We start from the raw sequence: 19,364 nt of genomic DNA, 5'->3' as shown, positions 1-19,364 counted from the left end.
ACGCACGTGAAGGGCGGGGAGGGGCAGAGGGAGAGACTCAAGCAGACTCCCAGCTGAGTCAGGAGCCCAGTGTGGGCTTGATCTCATGACCCTGAGATCATGACCTGAGCCAACATCAAGAGTCAGACACTCAACCAGCTGAGTTACCCCAGGTTCCCCTTGCCCATTTTTTAATAGGGTTGTTTTTTTTATTAATGAGTTTTGAGAGAGTATGTTATTCCTTTATTAAGTCCTTTATTAGATATATGTTGTGCAAACCTCCTCTCCCATTCCCTGGCTTAAGTCTTTTGAAGAGAAGTTTTTTACTTTTGATGGCATGCAGTATGTTTTATTTTTCCTTACATGGTTCATGCTTTTGGTGTAGTATGACATTTTTGCCTAAGCTAGGGTCACAGACTTTCTTCTGTGTTTTCTAGAGGCTTTATAGTTTTAGGTTTTAATTTAGTCTTGTGATCTGTTTTGTGTTAATTTTTTTTTGTTTTTTAAGATTTTATTTATTTATTTGACAGAGAGATACACAGTGAGAGAAGGAACACAAGCAAGGGGAGTGGGAGAGGGAGAAGCAGGCTTCCCGCTGAGCAGGGAAGCCTGATGCGGGGCTCGATCCCAGGACCCTGGGATCATGACCTGAGCCCAAGGCAGACGCTTAATGACTGAGCTACACCCAGGCGCCCCTGTTTTGTGTTAATTTTTGTCTGTGGTATGTGTCATGTCATGAGGGTAGGGATCAAGATTTTTTTTTTTTTACCATAAGGGGTGTCCAGGGGCGCCTGGGTGGCTCAGTTGGTTAAGTGGCTGCCTTCGGCTCAGGTCATGATCCCAGGGTCCTGGGATCGAGCCCCGCATCAGGCTCCCTGCTCAGCAGGAAGTCTGCTTCTCCCTCTCCCACTCCCCCTGCTTGTGTTCCTGCTTTCGCTATCTCTCTCTCTGTCAAATAAATAAATAAAATCTTTAAAAAAAAACAAAAACATAAGGGGTGTCCAATTTTTCTAGTACGAAAAAGTTTATACATTCTACATTGCTTTGCCTTTGCATCTTTGTTTGAAAATCAGTTGACCATATATGTGGCTTGACTTATTATTATTATTATTATTATTATTATTATTTTTAAAGATTTTATTTATTTGAGAGAGAGAGAATGAGAGAGAGAGAGAGAGCACATGAGAGGTGGGAGGGTCAGAGGGAGAAGCAGACTCCCTGCCGAGCAGGGAGCCCGATGCGGGACTCGATCCCGGGACTCCAGGATCATGACCCGAGCCGAAGGCAGTCGCTTAACGAACTGAGCCACCCAGGCGCCCCTTGACTTTTTATTATTAATATGAATATGGCTTCACTGTATATTATAAATGATACATTTATGGCAGATGGCATTATTATCTTGACTTTTTATTATTTTCTATTTCTATGTATCCTTTGGCGAACTCTAAACTCTCTTGATTACTATAGCTTCGCGGTAATCTTGAAATCACTAATGTGAGTCCTCCAACTTTGTTCCTTTACAAGCTTGTTTTGGCTTTCCTAGATCTTTTGCTTTTTCATAATTTTAGAATCACATTACCAGTTTCTACAACCTATTGGAATTTTGATTAGGATTGCATTGGGTCTGAAGATGAATTTTGGGGAGAATATACATCTTAATAAACTTGAATCTCCCAATCCTTGAACACAGCATGGCTCTCCATTTATTTGTCTTTTTGAAATTTCCTTTATCAGTGTTTTGTAGTATTCATCATACACAGCTTGCACGTATTTTGTTAGATTTATACCTAAGTATTTCATGTTATTTGATATTAGCTAAGATATAATAGCCCAAATAGTCTATTCAATAAATTGAATACGTAGTTAAGATACCTTCCAGCAAAGAAAACTCCAGGCTCAGATATCTTCATTGGTGAATTCTACCAAACATTCAGGAAAGAATACCAATTCTATGCAAACTTTTCCATATAATAGGAGGGTACTCTTCCATTGTATTTATGAGGCCAACATTACCCTGATACTGAAACCAGACAGAGGCATTACAAGAAAGCCACAGACCAATATTTCTAATGAATTACAGACCCAAACCTTCTCTACAGATATTTGCAAATTGAATCTAGCATATATAAAGAGGATACTGTTTCTTGATAAAGTAGGGTTTATCCGAGGAATGCAAGGTTGGCTCAGCATTTGAAAATAAATGTGATCTACCGTGTAAACAAACTAAAGAATAAAAACCATATGAACATCTCCACAGATGCATAAAACACATTTGACAAGATTCAGTGTCCGTTCATGATAATTTTCTGTAGCCCGAGGAATCAGTGGGGATCTCCTCAGCCTGTTAAATGGTATCTATAGAAAATCTTCAGCTAGCGTCATACTAATGGTAAAAGACTGAATACTCTCCTCAGGGCAGGAAGAGAACTAGGATGTCTGTTAGCGCTGCTACTGCGTAATGCTATACTGCAAATCCTAGGCAGCAAGAAAGAAATGCAAGGCATAGACATTGTGCTTATCTGTGTAGGAAAAAAAGCCTAAGAAATTAAAAAAAAAAGTTATCAAAACTTGTGAGTGAGTTTAGCAGGATCACAGGATACAAGGTCAATATACAAAATCAGTTGTATTTACATATGTATTAGCAAAGAACAAGTGGAAATTGATAACTTTAAAAAAATAAATTCAAGGTGAATTCCACCATTCTGTGTTTTACCTTAAAAGAGTTTTTTGAAGATCATAAAAATTGTTTTGTTGTGTATGTTACTGTGCTTACTTTCACAGATTTTGACATTTTAAAGATGGAGAATAATTATACTTAGAGTATGTGGGCTTTTGGAGAGGGGAGTCTGTGGGAAAATGATAGTCCGTAACAAACAGCAAGGACATAGAAAGAAGTATATTTTAAGATTTTTGTCTTGTCTTTAGTTTCTTGCTTTCCTAATTAGAGGATGATTTCAAGTATATAGTTAACAGTAATTAGGAGTTTTATTTCTGAAAGTGTTCATGAAGGGCAATATTTTGTTACTTCAGAAAGTGTTAACTAGATGTTGGAGTTAACACAGGGAGCTTTTTCTAGAGCTTAAACTGGATCATATTAACTCCTTTAAACATTTTTTAAAGTTAAAATAATAGTTAAGCGTGTTAGTAGAAGATAAGAATGATGCAAGCCTATGATTCATAGAATAGTCTAAGTCAGAGTATATTCTTGCTATTTCTTCCTTCCTTTCTTAAATTGAATCTTATACTTTTTAATACTAAGTCGTGACATACCCTTAAAATCCTTCTCAGCACAGGCCTCCAAATGTTTATCATTGACATTTGGGATGAATCTATTACTCCTTTCCTAGAGTGTTAGAGCTGGGAGATAAAATAAAGATTCTCTAATTCAGTTCCATTTTATTGATTAGTGAATTGAGGTCCTGAGTGGCCAGTGGCCAGTAGAATCCAGTGACAGAACAGACTCTCATATTTTCCTAGAGGATTTTAATGTTGCCTCATGTTTTGCCAAAGCTTTTGGCCTCCACAGCAGTCCTTAATGAGCATCAAATTCTTAATAAAACTAATGGAGAATATTGTAGCTACTCTGAAAATGTCATCAATGTTTGGTATTACAGAAACATTTATAAAGTAGTTATTATGGTTCAATTTTTCAGATATGAGCTATTTGTAGAAACTGGCTTATGTTTCAATTGTGATAATATCTTTATATCAAGCATTGCCAAATTGTTTTGTGGTAGTCGCTTGGTTATTGGATTGTTGTAATGCATTCTTGAGAAAAGAAAGTGTTTTAATTGGCATTTGTAAACATTGCTTGCATATTAAAGGGTACTTACCTATTCTTTATAAGGTGTTTTCCTTAACTCCAATTTTAAGAAAGCTAAAGGTCATGAAGAAATAGCCTGAGTGTTTAAAATTTTTCTTATGTCAAAATTTGAGAAATGAGTTAGTTTAAAAATTTAAATTTCCGTTTTCTGCCCGTGGACGCCGCCGAGTAAGCATCGTTAAAGTCTTCCTCCTACTGCCATCATGTCTAAGTCAGAGTCTCCCAAAGAGCCTGAACAGCTGCGGAAGCTCTTCATCAGAGGTTTGAGCTTTCAAACAACTGATGAGAGTCTGAGGAGCCATTTGGAGCAATGGGGAACGCTTACGGACTGTGTGGTAATGAGAGATCCAAACACCAAGCACTCCAGAGGCTTTGGGTTTGTCACGTATGCCACTGTGGAGGAGGTGGATGCAGCCATGAATGCAAGGCCACACAAGGTGGATGGAAGAGTTGTGGAACCAAAGAGGGCTGTCTCAAGGAAGATTCTCAAAGACCTGGTGCCCACTTAACTGTGAAAAAGATTTTTGTTGGTGGCATTAAAGAAGACACTGAAGAACATCATCTAAGAGATTATTTTGAACAGTATGGGAAAGTTGAAGTGATCGAGATCATGACTGACCAAGGCAGTGGCAAAAAGAGGTTTTGCTTTTGTAACATTTGATGACCATGACTCTGTAGACAGATTGTCATTTAGAAATACCATACTGTGAATGGCCACAATTGTGAAGTAAGGAAAGCCCTCTCTAAGCAAGAGATGGCTAGTGCTTCATCCAAAGAGGTCAAAGTGGTTCTGGAAACTTGGTGGTGGTCGTGGAGGTGGTTTTGGTGGGAATGACAACTTTGGTCGTGGAGGGAACTTCAGTGGTCAAGGTGGCTTCGGTGGCAGTCGAGGTGGTGGTGGATATGGTGGCAGTGGGGATGGCTATAACGGATTTGGTAATGATGGAAGCAACTTTGGAGGTGGCGGAAGCTATAATGATTTGGGCAGTTACAACAATCAATCCTCAAATTTTGGACCCATGAAAGGAGGAAATTTTGGAGGCAGAAGCTCTTGCCCCTATGGTGGTGGAGGCAAATACTTTGCCAAACCACGAAACCAAGGTGGCTATGGTGGTTCCAGCAGCAGCAGTAGCTACGGCAGTGGCAGAAGGTTTTAATTACTGCCAGGAAACAAAGCTTAGCAGGAGAGGAGAGCCAGAGGAGGGACGGGGAAGCTACAGGTTACAACAGATTTGTGAACTCAGCCAAGCACAGTGGTGGCAGGGCCTAGCTGCTACAAAGAAGACCTGTTTTAGGGGCGCCTGGGTGGCTCATTCGGTTAAGCTTCTGTCTTCGGCTCGGGTCATGATCCCAGGGTCCTGGGATCAAGTCCCACATTGGGCTCCCTGCTCCGCAGGAAGCCTGCTTCTCCCTCTCCCACTCCCCCTGCTTGTGTTCCCTCTCTCGCTGGGTCTCTCTCTGTCAAATAAATAAATAAAATCTTTTAAAAAAAAAATCAGGGATAAATGGCTCAAGGTAATGCTAAAACTTTATACCAGTGATCTCACTTTACCCATTTAACATAGCTGCAGATCTGTAGCGTGGTGCGTGGTATCCTGTTTGTTTCTGGTTGTAAAAGTAAAGGTATAAAGAAAAAAAGTTGAACTTAATGCTTAATTGGCTTTTCAGTAAAGGTATAAAGAAAAAAAGTTGAGCTTAATGCTTAATGACACCACCTAGAGATAATTGCTATTACCACATTAATCCTATTTCTCTTTGGATATCCATTCTGTTTTGTAAATATTTTCATTTCCTGAAATATGTGCTTTAGAGTTTACAGTCCAAAAAAATCATACAGTGTTTTCTTTATAGGCACCAGTCAAAAGACAGATGAAAGCTAAGCAGCTCAATGCACAATCCTATGGTGTGACCAGTTCAACAGCTCGGCGAATATTGCAGTCTTTAGAGAAGATGTCAAGCCCTCTAGCGGTAAATTTTTAGAATCACAATTAGATGCGTATGTGTGACAAAATTGGAGTTTCGTGAAAAATCTTAATTTTGTTACTGTTTCAATATTAACAGGATGCAAAAAGAATTCCATCTATTGTTTCTTCTCCCCTGAATTCTGTAAGTTGATTTTTAAACCTTTTTTTAGAGATGTATTTTTATATACTGGTGATGAAAGTCATATTCTTCAAAAGTTCCAATGTAATAGTATTTTTACTTTTTCAGCCTCTGGATAGGAGTGGAATGGATACCACTGCAGACTTTCAGACCAAAAGGGAAAAGGTAAAACTTCTTTTGCATTTATTAAACTTTCAGCAATTTTGTTATATTTATTTTTAAGTTAGTAAATATATAAATTGAATTTGATAGTCATTAGGGAACATGTTTGAAAGATAAGATTGTTTTACTTGGACATTGTAGCTTCTTATGAGGGCCTGCCTTAGCACAATGCTGTAAGTGCAGTAAATGCTCAGTTAATATTTTTTGGTTATTTGGCATTTCCATCTTCAGCATCTTGGTAGTCAGTGAGTAACTCTTACCTTCCGATAAAAGTAGGAGTAAACTGTGCTTGAAGTGCTTAGTAATCATAGAAGTTCAGTGAGCTAAAACCCTCATTGAATGTTGTAAACTTCCCTCATTTAACAAACATGTCAAATCTATTGTGTGTAATAGAATTTCAGATTGCTAGATCTTTCATTAGTCAGCCAAAATACTGTTCCAAGGTATGGGAACTAGTACAAAATATAAGTTACAGTATCTTGATAACACTTCTTCGTGTGTTCTATTTGGCTAAAATTAGCTTTGGAGGTTATTGTGGGAACAATAAGATGCTTGATAGAGTCACAGAGGTCTGTTTTTTGTTAGTTATACTTGTGGCTAGTTAAGTGTCCTTCAGGGAAGCAGATTCCCAGACCCTTCCTTGTGAAAGCATTTATTGCAACACCAGTTTCCCCCAGAAGTAACTGATTGAAATGATCATAATTTTCTGATGTAATTGTGGGAAATGTATGTGAGATATTGGTAAATTATAATTATTTTTACTGAAATTTTGCAGAAGGCTAAAATTGAGGGGTTTTGGGCAGATAGTGTTGGCTTTACAATTTTTAGAATTACGTAGGTGTTTGTAATCAGGCAAGAGGGAATCTGTTATTAGCCACTGTGATGGGATTAATTTATGGCATTAGTTGCTTTTCCCAAACTCCTGTTTTATATTAGATTGTTTAAAAAGAAGTAACTGTGAAAAGCTGGGCTGTAATACAAGTTCTCATTGATTAAAGTTTTATTAAAGGTTGAGTATAATATCAATAGAATTTTATTAATGGGTGTTAGGCTATATAAAGGCCAGAATACAATATTGTAGTTCATGTTTCACAGATGTTATCAGAAAAGTCTACAAAATAGACTCTCATTGAGTTTTGTAAGATCACAGTTGTGATGAGGGTTTAGGGAAGAGCTGGTATACAGAGGCTCTGCCTTGGAAACCAGTGTTGTTCGCAGCTGCTGCAGAGTGAAAGGACTGTATTCATAGTGTTACAGTCTTTGGACAGAGTAGAAGTTCTTGGCTTTATAGTCCTCTTACACCAACAGGACTTTTACTGTGTTTCCTTGTTGCAAAAGACTGTTGACAAAACACTTGTGTGCTTAGATGATAATGCCAGTTTATTTTAGGATTTGAAATTCTTAACAGGGTTTTACTCTGTTAAGACTTTTGCCTTAGTTTTTGAATAACAATAGAGGAAAATTAACTTGGAGAGATGTTTGCTTGTTTTTTCCAATTATTTTCATAGCTAGTTTAAAAATAATTTTATTTCCAGTTGAAGGATATCTAAAAAGTAATTTGGGGGAAATGTGGCAAAATCAGTTTTAGTTTCTGTATTCAAAATTCAACCTATAAAAGGTTAGATTTGTAGAACATTTTGGGATATAGTTTCCATTTTGTACATGTGCACATATATGTGAAAAGTCATTAAGTCTAGAATAAAATAGTCTATGAAACCATTTGGAATTTTATATATAGGTTTATAAATATATATACCTTTGGTTCTATTACTATCAGTTTTTCCTTTTAGTATTTGCGCTCTCTGGGTATTTCTCTAAAAAGTATTCATGGTCTCTAGGTGACATTAGCTATTGCCAAATAATTTTTAAATATGTGTCACGGATACATACATGAAAATAAAGGTTTGTTTTTGATTTCTGATTACCTATAAGGTGGACTCTCAGTATCCCCCTGTTCAGAGACTCATGACCCCAAAGCCAGTTTCCATAGCAGCAAATCGAACTGTTTATTTTAAACCATCTCTGACTCCGTCTGGTGAATTAAGGAAGACCAATCAAAGAATAGATAAAAAGCACAGTGTGAGTATGTGTTTATTTTCACTCATCTTTGAATATTAATTAAAATGAGTAAGAATAAATAAGATACAAGTACTCTACCATTCCAGTCTAGCAACTAGATAATGCATAAAGTTTGTGTGTTAGTGATTACAAATTGGTATGCCTTTCAGATGGCTAGCACCTTGATCAAATCCTAAATTAGTATTTACTAGTAACACTAGTATATGCTCATGGTTTAGATTAAATGATTTTGCCAGAATTGCTTTATCTGTGTGTTTTGTTTGTATTATTGTTGAACTGTTTGAAAACAAGATGTCACATAACATATCTGTTCACCCCTAAGTACTTTGATGTGCAGTTCCTAAGTACTTTCTTCTATATTATCATATCTGAAGAAAATAATGTTTGTTTCTTCCTAATATTGTATAATATCTAGACCACACTCCAGTGTTGTTTATAGTTGCTTTTTTGAATCAGAATCCAAGCAAATTTCACACATTGTTTTGGTTTTGTCTTTCTAGATCGCAAGCCTTGACCCTCACCACATTGTTGTTTTAAAATAACTGCTTTATTGAGGTATAATTCACATACTGTACCATTCACCTATTTGAAGAGCACAGCGGTGCAGTGGTTTTTAGTATATTCAGAGTTGTTCAGTCATCACCATAGTCAGTTTTAGAACATTGTCCTCACCATTCTCCCCACCCTCCCAAAATCTTATACCTGTGAGTAGTCACTCCTTAGCCTTTCCTCTCCAGCCCTAAGCAACCACTGATCTGTCTCTCTGGATGTGCTTATTCTGGACATTTCATATAAATGGAGTTTTAAAATATGTGGTCCTTTGTGACTGACTGACTTAACTTAGCATAATGTTTCCAAGGTTCATCCATGTCATAGTGTACATCAGAACTTTATTCCTTTTTATGTGGCTGAATAATATTTCATTGTTTGGATATACTAGATTTTGTTTATCCTTTCATCAGTTGAGGGACATTTGGGTTATTTTTACTTTTTGACTGTAATGAATAATACTGCTGTGAATGTTTGTGTACAGGTATTTTGTAGTCATATGTTGTCATTTTTCTGGGGTTTGTACCTAAGAGCAGAATTCCTAGGCAAAATTGGTTTTTGAAGAGACCAGGATAGTTGTCTTAAAATGTCCCATGTTTGGGTTTGTTTGTTTTCTTGTGCTATTTAGCTAAAGTGTATTTTTTTGTATTTATTGTATTTACATAGTATCTTACTATTTATGCTTTTACTTATATTTAATCTCATTTGATCTTCATAACCTAATTTACTAAAAACTTTCAAACTAAAGTTGAGGGAATAGTACAGTATTTACCCATTATTCCTTGATTCACCAGTCATTAACACTTTGTCATATTTGCTTTATTAAAATTTAAAAAATACTTTGAATATAACTTTGGACTTACAGACTTTGTAAGAACAATTATAAGACTTCACGGTTTACTATATTTGTTCTAACTTTACTGTGTATTTCTTACAGATAGGGAATTCCCGTAATGTAATAAATGCAGAATAATTATCAAAACCAGATACTTAATATTGTATAATACTATTATCTAATGTACAGATTTTATTTAGATGTTGCCAGTTGTCCCAGAAGAAAAAAATTCAAGATTATGTATGCATTTAGTTTTCTTTCTTTTTTTTTTAAGATTTTATTTATTTGAGAGAGAGAGAGCGCGAGCAGGGTAGAGGGAGAGGGACAAGCAGACTCCCGGATGAGCAGGGAGCCCGACATGGGGCTTGATCCCAGGACCCTGGGATAATGACCTGAGACAGAGGCAGATGCTTAACCGGCTGAGCCACCCAGGCGCCCCTGCTTTTAGTTTTCATGTCTCTTCATCTCCCTTAGTCTAGAACAGTTTCTTAGGGTTGTTTGTTTTTGTATTTCATAACAATTTGATATTTCTAAAGTAGAAGTAAATTACTGTGTAGAATGTCCTGCAATTTGGGAATGTCTAATGTTTCCTCATAATTAGATTCCAGTTAGGTCCTTTTTATTTTATTTTATTTTATTTTTTATTTTAGAGTATGGAGGGGTAGAGGGAGAGGAGAGAATCTCAAGCAGACTGTGCACTGAGTGCAGAGCCTGACGGGCTTGATCTCAACGACCCTGAGATCATGACCTGAGCTGAAACCAAGAGTCGGGTGCTTAATCAACTGAGACCCCCAGGGGCCCCCCAGTTACTTACTTTGGTAATAATATCAGACTAGATGCTGAGCTCTTCTCAGTCTGTCATGTCAAGAAGCACATGCTACCAATTCATCTCATTACTAGCAGTGTGATTATTAACGTGGTGTTAGTAGGATTTCTTCAGTGTAAAGTTACTATTTTTTTAATCTTTTGTAATTAATAAGTATCTTGTGGGTAGATGACTTTGAGAGGATAAATTTCCTTTTAGTAGTTAGCATTATTGGTGATTTTTGCCTAAATCTATTGTTTATAGATTGCCAAGGGTGGTTTTCTAACATCACTGTTCTTTCTGCATTTATTAGTTCACATGCTCCTAGAGAAGTTTTTTTTCTCATTTATGTACCTATCTATGTAAGTGTTTTATAAGTCAACTTTATTTCTCACATTCCATAGATAATTCTTTATTGGCATTATTTATTTATTTATTTATTATTATTTTTTTTAATAAAGATTTTATTTATTTATTTGACAGAGACAGAGACAGCGAGAGCAGGAACACAAGCAGGGGGAGTGGGAGAGGGAGAAGCAGGCTTCCTGCTGAGCCAGGAGCCCGATGTGGGACTCGATCCCAGGACCCTGGGATCATGATCTGAGCCGAAGGCAGTTGCTTAACCAACTGAGCCACCCAGGCGCCCGGCATTATTTATTTTGATGTTCATATTATCCCATTTGGCCTTTGAATGGCTCCTGTGTCCTTCTTGAATTTCCCTTCAGTTTTTGAACACTTAGTTCCTTTTTGATATAAAAGAATCAAGGCCAGGGGGTGTCTGAGTGGTTCAGTTAGTTAAGCATCCAACTCTTGGTTTTGGCTCAAGTCAGGATCTCAGGGTTGTGGGATTGAGCTGTTAGCGGGGCTCTGCAATCAGAGGGGAGTCTGCTTGAGGTTCTTTCCCTCTTACCCTCCCCTGCTCTCCCTCTCTCTCAAATAAATAAAAAATACTAAAAAAAAAAAAAAAAATACAGGCTCATCCTGTAAGTTTCTGGTCCCTGCCCTGTATTTTGCTATTTTGCCAAAGAGCCATGATACCCTTTTATTTATTTATTTATTTATATATTTTTTTATTTTTAAAAGATTTTATTTATTTATTTGACAGAGACACAGTGAGAGAGGGAACACAAGCAGGGGGAGTGGGAGAGGGAGAAGCAGGCTTCCCGCTGAGCAGGGAGCCTGATGCGGGGCTCGATCCCAGGACCCTGGGATCATGACCTGAGCCGAAGGCAGACGCTTAATGACTGAGCCACCCAGGCGCCCCCGTGATACCCTTTTAATGGAGGAACTTAAATTGCAGAGAATCATTTCAGAGAGAATATCCTTATAAATTTGCTTACACCTTTAATAGGCCATAATGAGAAAGAGTAAAAGTATTTTTGTGGTTTGTAAGTATATTAATTTTGTATACTTATACCTTTTGGTTGAAAGGGCAATGTGCTCAGTGACCTTTTATGTGTATAATCATGCTGTTCAGTTACCATTCAGAAAGCAGGATATAAGTCGCAAGTTTTAGGATTCACTAGCTAAAAACCCATCAAATTCCTGATTTCAAATATTAAAATGGACGGACAGAAGGGAGGTATTAAGAAAATTAAAACGAAGAAGGAGGCATGTAAATTTGGTCTGCTCATTTTGTTCTAGACTGGATATGAAAAACCTGTGACACCAGGACAAAGTAGAGAACAACGAGAAAGGTAATGTCTTTATAGCTAAAGCTTTTTTATATTTCATTTGTAAAGTCTGTTCGATTTATATGTTTTTTTGAAGATTAAGAAGGTTAAAAAACAAACTTTATGCACACAAATCTGTCCGCTTTTAAAAATCACATTCAGCTGTATATTTCTTTTCTTGTTAGCAGTTCTAATTTCTAGGTGTTCAGTTGGTTAACAAGTTATGGACCAGAGTAATATAACATTTGTTTTAATTTTCTTTTTCTTTGCCTAGTGGCTTTTCTTACCCAAATTTCAGTATGTCTGCAGCCAATGGTTTATCTTCTGGAGTAGGTAGTGGAGGCGGCAAGATGAGACGAGAGAGAACGCGCTTTGTTGCATCCAAGCCTCCAGAGGAGGAGGTAGGGTTCTATCCTTCATATTCTTGAAGTTTGTTGAAAGCTTTGATGTGGTGGTGGTGAGGGGAGACCCGAGGGCTGGGGCTTGGGGGAGACCCAGCACAAGAATGACTAGTCTGCCACTGGAGCAGTCCCTTCCCAGTGTGAGTGCGTGTGCATGTATGTGTGTTTGATACCCCCTTCACACAGAAAACCTAACCGAGGACCTTAAATTCCATAGGTGCCACGAAAAAGCTGTAATTCTTCAAATAAGAGAATTACAATTGAAATGATTTGACCTTTGGAATATTAGAGTATTTGCCTGCTCTGTGGATTAACACTGTGTGTGCTCTTCTCACTTGCCATTTTCTTCATATTATTTGTGAAATGTATCAGTGTTGTGAAAGATGATTCAAGTCGTATAACTTCACTGTTACGGATTTGTCCAGTCTGAAAATTTACCACCCCCTGTTCCGCAGGGTGCATGTGGGTTGATTCCTAATATGTGCAGAGGTGGATGTTCATGCACTTCTGCTTCGGCGCAGGCAGCGTGTTCTCTAGGCTTTTCCTTTAGGATGGCATTGTTGGATTCTAGGGGATGATACAAACGTATTAGATGTTGCCCTTTTGCTCCTGAAGGTAGTGTAAATACTTCCTTCCACATGACAGTTGGTGGATATGCTTTTTCTTTTTCCTTATGGGTACTTGATTTTTTTTTTTTTAAGTTTTTGCCAAGGTGATGGGTGTGAAGTGTTATGCCATTGAAGTTTTATTTTGCATTTCCTGTTTACAAGGGAGGGAGCCCTCTTGTGAGTTTCTTGGTCATTTGGGGTTTCTCTTCCTTTATCCATTTTTTTATTGGATTATTTCTTGCATTTGGAAGATTTATTTCGGAAGATTTCTGCATATATTCTGAAAATGAAAGTTTGAAAAAGATAAGGACTAATTTGAAGATTGGTTAAATTAACCTTTCTTTCTATAGGCTGCTCTATTTTCTAACTACTTTGAGTTTAATGCAGGCCTTCTTTTAGTCTTTTTACAAATGAATTTCAGCCTAACTGGATCATTTAAGTTTTAATACATAATGCTTTCATTTGTTGTTTGTTTCTAATTAAAATTTCATTTGTAACTTCTTCTTTGACTCATGAGGTTTTTTTTTAGGAATTTTTAGATTTTTAAATAGGAGATCTTCTGTAAGTTTCTGTTGACTCTAAAGTCATGTTTTGGTTGAAATTATTGTCCGAGTTAGTCTTGCTTTCCTTCTTGTCTGTTGGTATGCTTTCCAAGTTTATTTAGAGTAGGTGGTCTTTTTTTTTTTTTTTTTTAAGATTTTATTTATTTATTTGAGAGAGAGAGAATGAGAGACAGAGAGCATGAGAAGGAGGAAGGTCAGAGGGAGAAGCAGACTCCCTGCCGAGCAGGGAGCCTGATGCGGGACTCGATCCCGGGACTCCAGGATCATGACCTGAGCCGAAGGCAGTCGCTTAACCAACTGAGCCACCCAGGCACCCTAGAGTAGGTGGTCTTTTGTTTTCATTTCCTTCATCTCCCCTTTTCTTGTTGAGCAGTTTTGGAGTTGTGCCTCTCTGAAGGCACCAGAACCGTGACTGCTAATTTAGCAGCTTGGACTTTCTGTCCCCCTTGCCTGTCTCCTGGTAGATGGCATTGTGCTGGGGGCTCGGCTCTGGTGCTGGTCTAGAGGTTCTACTTGTTGCTGTCCTACTGGAGTGTTGTGAAGGAAAGGAGTGTGTTAATGTATTCTACCGTCTTGAAAGAAAAAGTCTTGAATGCCATTAATGATACAGTAGAAGAAATTTTGTAGTTTTCTTAGCAAACCGATTTTCTTTTATTGAAACTCTTTATGTAGACTTGATTAAATTACCTTTAAGAAATGGGTTATTTGTCTTGCTTTGTATATGTAAAGAAATTAGCACCTGAGTAATATAGTTCATTATATAGCCTGTTCTTTAGATGAGCTTTTATATTTCTCAGTAAAATTTGTGTCTCTAGCTTTTTAAAGTTTATCCCTGTGTGAGGAAAACATCTTGTTTGGTGTTTGCCAGATAACAGATTTGTGAATTTTGCTTATTTCCCTTCAGTTTCAAGTTTTAAGACTATATTCCTAAGATCTTTAGCTCAAGTTCAGGTTGCTATCTGTAGCTCAGTTTTGGCTGTCTTACAGATAAGTGTTTTATGTGACTTTGCTATATCAAGACATTGGGAGGGGCGTGAAAATTTATTGATTTACTTTTGCTCTTATTACTTGGTATACTGTGAGGAGCTTTATGAAAGTCTAACTTTTCAGACCTCTTTATCACTTCCTCCCTTCTCTTGACCCCCTCTCCATTCCGGCCAACTGCCAACTGCCAACTTTGCATCCCAGGATGCCTCACCAAACTCCTGTCCCTAGTTCTGTTCCACATTGGAGTTAGAGTCTCCATGTTTCTGAGGAAAGAGGTACCAATGGGTGGCTGCCCCAAATTTCTGCCTACCCTGTGTTTTTTTAATCTCGGTAGAAGAGGTTTTGGGTAGATGCTTTTTCTTATTTATTTTGTATTCAGTGTTGTTTTTGTTTCTGATAACAAATATGTTTAGACCACTGATTGTTCTTAATTCAGTTATAGTTAATGGGAACTTTTGATAAAGGATGGAATATTCATTTTGTGGGTGTTTTAATGGGCTTTTGGGATAGGTCAAATGGAAGAAGTTTTATTTTTTAATGGAGTGTAAACACATGCTAATTTCAGGAACTTGTTATGTAGCAGAGATTATATTTTGGTATTAGGATATATTTGGTATATATTTGGTATATATTATGGTATATTTTGATTCACTTAAACATTCAGGTTAACAGAACTTTATATTGTAAATAACCCATTTTGCATTTTGAGATAGTAGAAGAACGGTTTAGCTCTCATTTCTTGTTAGATCTCAAAATTTGTAAGGATTGTGTGTTAGTCACTAAACATTTGGCATTTTGCCTCTACTATAATACCAGTTTGGTTTTTATAATGAAAAAGCTTATGATACAAAACAGATGAGTATATAATATGACTGAGTTGGGGAGATTTAATTGCTTGATATTGTCATGTCAGGTACAGGCCTGCTACTTACTAGCTGTGAGTGATGTCGGTCAGATTAATTCCTTTGTACCTCAGCTTATCTGTAAAATGGTGATAAGAAGACTAGATTGAGTGGGGCGCCTGGGTGGCTCAGTCGTTGGGCGTCTGCCTTCGGCTCAGGTCATGATCCCAGAGTCCTGGGATCAAGCCCCGCATCAGGCTCCCTGCTCCGCGGGAAGCCTGCTTCTCCCTCTCCCACTCCCCCTGCTTGTGTTCCCTCTCTGGCTGTCTTTCTCTCTGTCAAATAAATAAAACCTTAAAAAAAAAAAAAAAAAAAAGACTAGATTGAGCTGTGTCTGTGGGATGCCTGCCATTTAATGGCTGTATGATCTTAGACCATGTATCTCCCTGCCTTAGCTTCCTCACCTATAACAGTATCTTCCTCATGTGAGATAACCCATGTAGAGATATTACAAAGGTAATATATAGTAAGGCACATATTTGGTGATTGTTGTTTTCAACTTGAAGTACCTGGAAGCATCCAATTATGATTTTTAACTTTCTCGTAGATTTGTGGGACCCACTTCTGATCAACTAAGTCAAAATTTTGGTGAATAGATTTCACATTTAGAATTGGCTCAAGGTCAATGTTATAAAGAACCAGTATGGCCAAGTGTGTGGCATAATGAGTTGGCATAAGGAAGATACAGGTTATTCAGTTGATGTGCCCAGGTGTTGTAAGGGTCTAAAGGGAAGAAAGTAAGACTGAGGATTGGAGATCAGATGAGACTTCGCTATGGAAAGAGCCAAATGCATCTTTGTTCGCTTCCTCTCCCTCCCCCAAATTTGATTAGGATAAGTTTCAAACTTGTATTGAAATACTGAAGGAATTGTGCAATGAACACACATATATTTAACACTTAGATTCTAATATTTTGTTATATTTGCTTTATCAAGTGTATATCCTACTTTTTGGGTGCATTTCAAAGTAAGTTGAAGACATTTATATACTTAATATACTTCACTCCCAAATATTTCAGCATACATAGCACAAACTACAGTCAAATATTTGTTTTACATGTTTACATGTAAAGTGTAAAATTCTTAGGTGTACCATTTAATGAATTTTACAAATGGTTACACCTGTGTAACCCAAACCCCCTTCAAAGTGTCAGACATTTCGTTGCTCTAGAAAGTTCACTCATGCTCCTTCCGAGTCAGTACTCATCACCTCCTACTTCTGAGGCATTCACTATTCTCATTTTTTCTGTCCTGTATTGGTGTAGCTTGTTCTGGAACTTCTTATCAGTACAGTTGTCCAGTAGTGTGTTCTTTTGTGCCTGGCTGTTATGAGTAAAGCTGCTATGAAAATTCTCATAGCACTTTGTAGACATGTGTGTTTTTTTTTTTTTTTTAAAGATTTTATTTATTTGACAGAGATACAGTGAGAGAGGGAACACAAGCAGGGGGAGTGGGAGAGGGAGAAGCAGGCTTCCCGCTGAGCAGGGAAGCCTGATGCGGGGCTCGATCCCAGGACCCTGGGATCATGACCTGAGCCGAAGGCAGAGGCTTAACGACTGAGCCACCCAGGCGCCCCTGTAGACATGTGTTTATTTCTCTTGGGGTAAATAGCCTAAAAGTGGAGGAGCTAGGTTGTATGATATGTGTTTAACTTTTTAAAAAAATATTTATTTATTTATTTATTTATTTATTTATTTATTTAATCTCTGCACTCAGCGTGGAGCTTGAACTCATAACCCCAAGATCAAGAGTTGCATGCTTTTTCGACTGAGCCAGCCAGGCCCCCCCATATGTGTTTAACTTGAAACTGCCAAACTATTTTCCAAAATTAATATAGTATTTTACACTCATCAACAGTGTATGAGCATTTCTTTCACTCTTCATCCTTATTAATAGTTGTCATCTTTTTAATTTTATCCATTCTGCTTTGTATATGGTGCTATTTCATTGTAATTTTAATTTGCATTTCCCTGATAACAATAATGTTGTGTTCTTGATTATGTGCTTATGGGCTGTGTGCTTATTACCTCATTTTTGAGGTATCCTTCAAGTCTTTCACCCTTTTAAAAATTGGGTTTTCAAAAATAAATAAAAATTGGGTTTTCTTACTGAGTTTAGGAGTTCTTTATAAATTTTGGATCCAAGTACTTTGTCAGGTACATGTCTTATAAGTATTTTCTCCCGGGGCGCCTGGGTGGCTCAGTTGGTTGGGCGACTGCCTTCGGCTCAGGTCATGATCCCAGGGTCCTGGGATCGAGTCCCGCATCGGGCTCCCTGCTCGGCGGGGAGCCTGCTTCTCCCTCTGACCCTTCCCCCTCTCATGTTCTCTCTCTCTCTTGCTCTCTCATTCTCACTCTCTCAAATAAATAAATAAATCTTTAAAAAAAAAAAAGTATTTTCTCCCAGTCTGGCTTGCATATTCATTTTTTTAACAGCATCTTTTGATCAGCAGATGTTCTATATGAAGTCTGAATTTACTTTTTTTTTAAAAAATATTTTATTTATTTATTTAACAGCGAGATAGAGCCAGAGAGCACAAGCAGAAGGAATGGCAGAGGGAGAGGGAGAAGCTGGCTCCCCACTGAGCAGGGAGCCAGATACGGGGCTCAGTTCCAGGACCCTGGGATCATGAACTGAGCCAGAGGCAGATGCTTAACCATCTGAGCCACCCAGGCACCCCTGAATTTATCTTTTTTAAAAAATTATTTTATTTTTTAAAGATTTTATTTTTAAGTAACCTCTACCTCCAGTGTGGGGCTTGAACTTACAACCCCAAGATCAAGAGTCCCATGCTCTTCCCACTGAGCCAACCAGGCGCCCCATTTGTTTTCAGTTATTTTTACTGTTCTTTCTGTCCTAAGAAACCTTTGTCTATCCCCAGGCCGCAAAGTAATTCTACGTTTTCTTCTAGAAGATTTATAGTAGTGTTTTATGTATCTTTCTGATTTCCTTTTTGATTTCTTATATGATCCGTGGATTATTTAGAACTGTGTTTAGTTGTGATATTAATGTTTTGAAATGTATTGAGACTTGTTTTGTAGCCCAGCATATGGTCTGCCTGATGAATTTTGAAGCCTGTATTTTACGGTTTTCGGGTATAGTGTTATATAAGGTGTCAGATGACTGATAGTATTTCTTAGATCTTCTTTGTCTTTGCTGAATGTTTTTTTCAGGGTGTGGGGTGTGTCTGTTTAGTCTATTAAGTTGTTGAGAGATAGGAGTTAAAATTGTCCACTTTCGTTTGGTGAACTTATCTTTTCCCCTTATGTCAGTTTTTGCTTTACATATTTTAAAGCCCTCATTAAAGCATATGCCTTTCACATCATGGTTCCTCAGTTGCCTCTTTTAATATTACTAAATGTTCTTCTTTTAAAAAAGTCTCTGGAAGTATTCTTTGTCTTAAATCTATATCTGGTATTACTATAGCCCGCCACTCTGTTAGTAGAATACACCTTTTTAGGCGTACGAATTGCAGGTTGTATCTTTTCCCATCCATTGGCTTTTAACCTGTATCTTTTTAAGTGAGTTTCTTGTAGATTATATATGGGTGAATCTTGCCTTTTATCTGTTTTTTGCTGTTTTTTGAATATTTATAATTAATGTAATTATTTATATAGTTGGATTAGGTCTCCGTTTTCCTCTTGTTTTCTGGTTTTCCCATTTGTTTTTTGTTTCTTTTGTTCCTTTTGAAAGCTGTCTTCTTTTGGTTAATTGAATATTTGTTACAACTACGTTTTAATTACTTTGGTCTTTATCTCTACTTCTTTATGTTACTTAGTGGTTCCTCTTGGGATTATGGTATGTGTCCTTAAGTTTCACATTCTACTTTGTGTTCATATTGTACCACTTCCTGTAAAATTGAAGAATCTTGCAACTTTATAGTTTGATTTACCTCC

The 19,364-nt window shown here is 37.4% G+C and overlaps 1 protein-coding gene across 2 annotated transcripts in view; it reads left to right on the top strand.

The window, feature by feature from the left end:
* Positions 1–19,364, top strand: part of NUP153 (nucleoporin 153) — a 77,358-nt gene that overhangs the window by 29,109 nt on the left and 28,885 nt on the right. For both annotated transcript variants that reach the window (XM_044917363.1, XM_044917364.1), the window contains exons 6-11: positions 5,654–5,770; positions 5,864–5,908; positions 6,014–6,070; positions 8,000–8,146; positions 11,980–12,032; positions 12,283–12,409. In XM_044917363.1, coding sequence (XP_044773298.1) covers positions 5,654–5,770; positions 5,864–5,908; positions 6,014–6,070; positions 8,000–8,146; positions 11,980–12,032; positions 12,283–12,409 — 546 coding nt within the window. The remainder of the gene's footprint in view (positions 1–5,653; positions 5,771–5,863; positions 5,909–6,013; positions 6,071–7,999; positions 8,147–11,979; positions 12,033–12,282; positions 12,410–19,364) is intronic.

Source organism: Neomonachus schauinslandi, chromosome 8, assembly GCF_002201575.2.
Source record: "Neomonachus schauinslandi chromosome 8, ASM220157v2, whole genome shotgun sequence".
NCBI lineage: Eukaryota > Metazoa > Chordata > Mammalia > Carnivora > Phocidae > Neomonachus > Neomonachus schauinslandi.
Note: the sequence above shows the minus strand (reverse complement) of the source record. Positions and strands in the feature narration are given on the sequence as shown.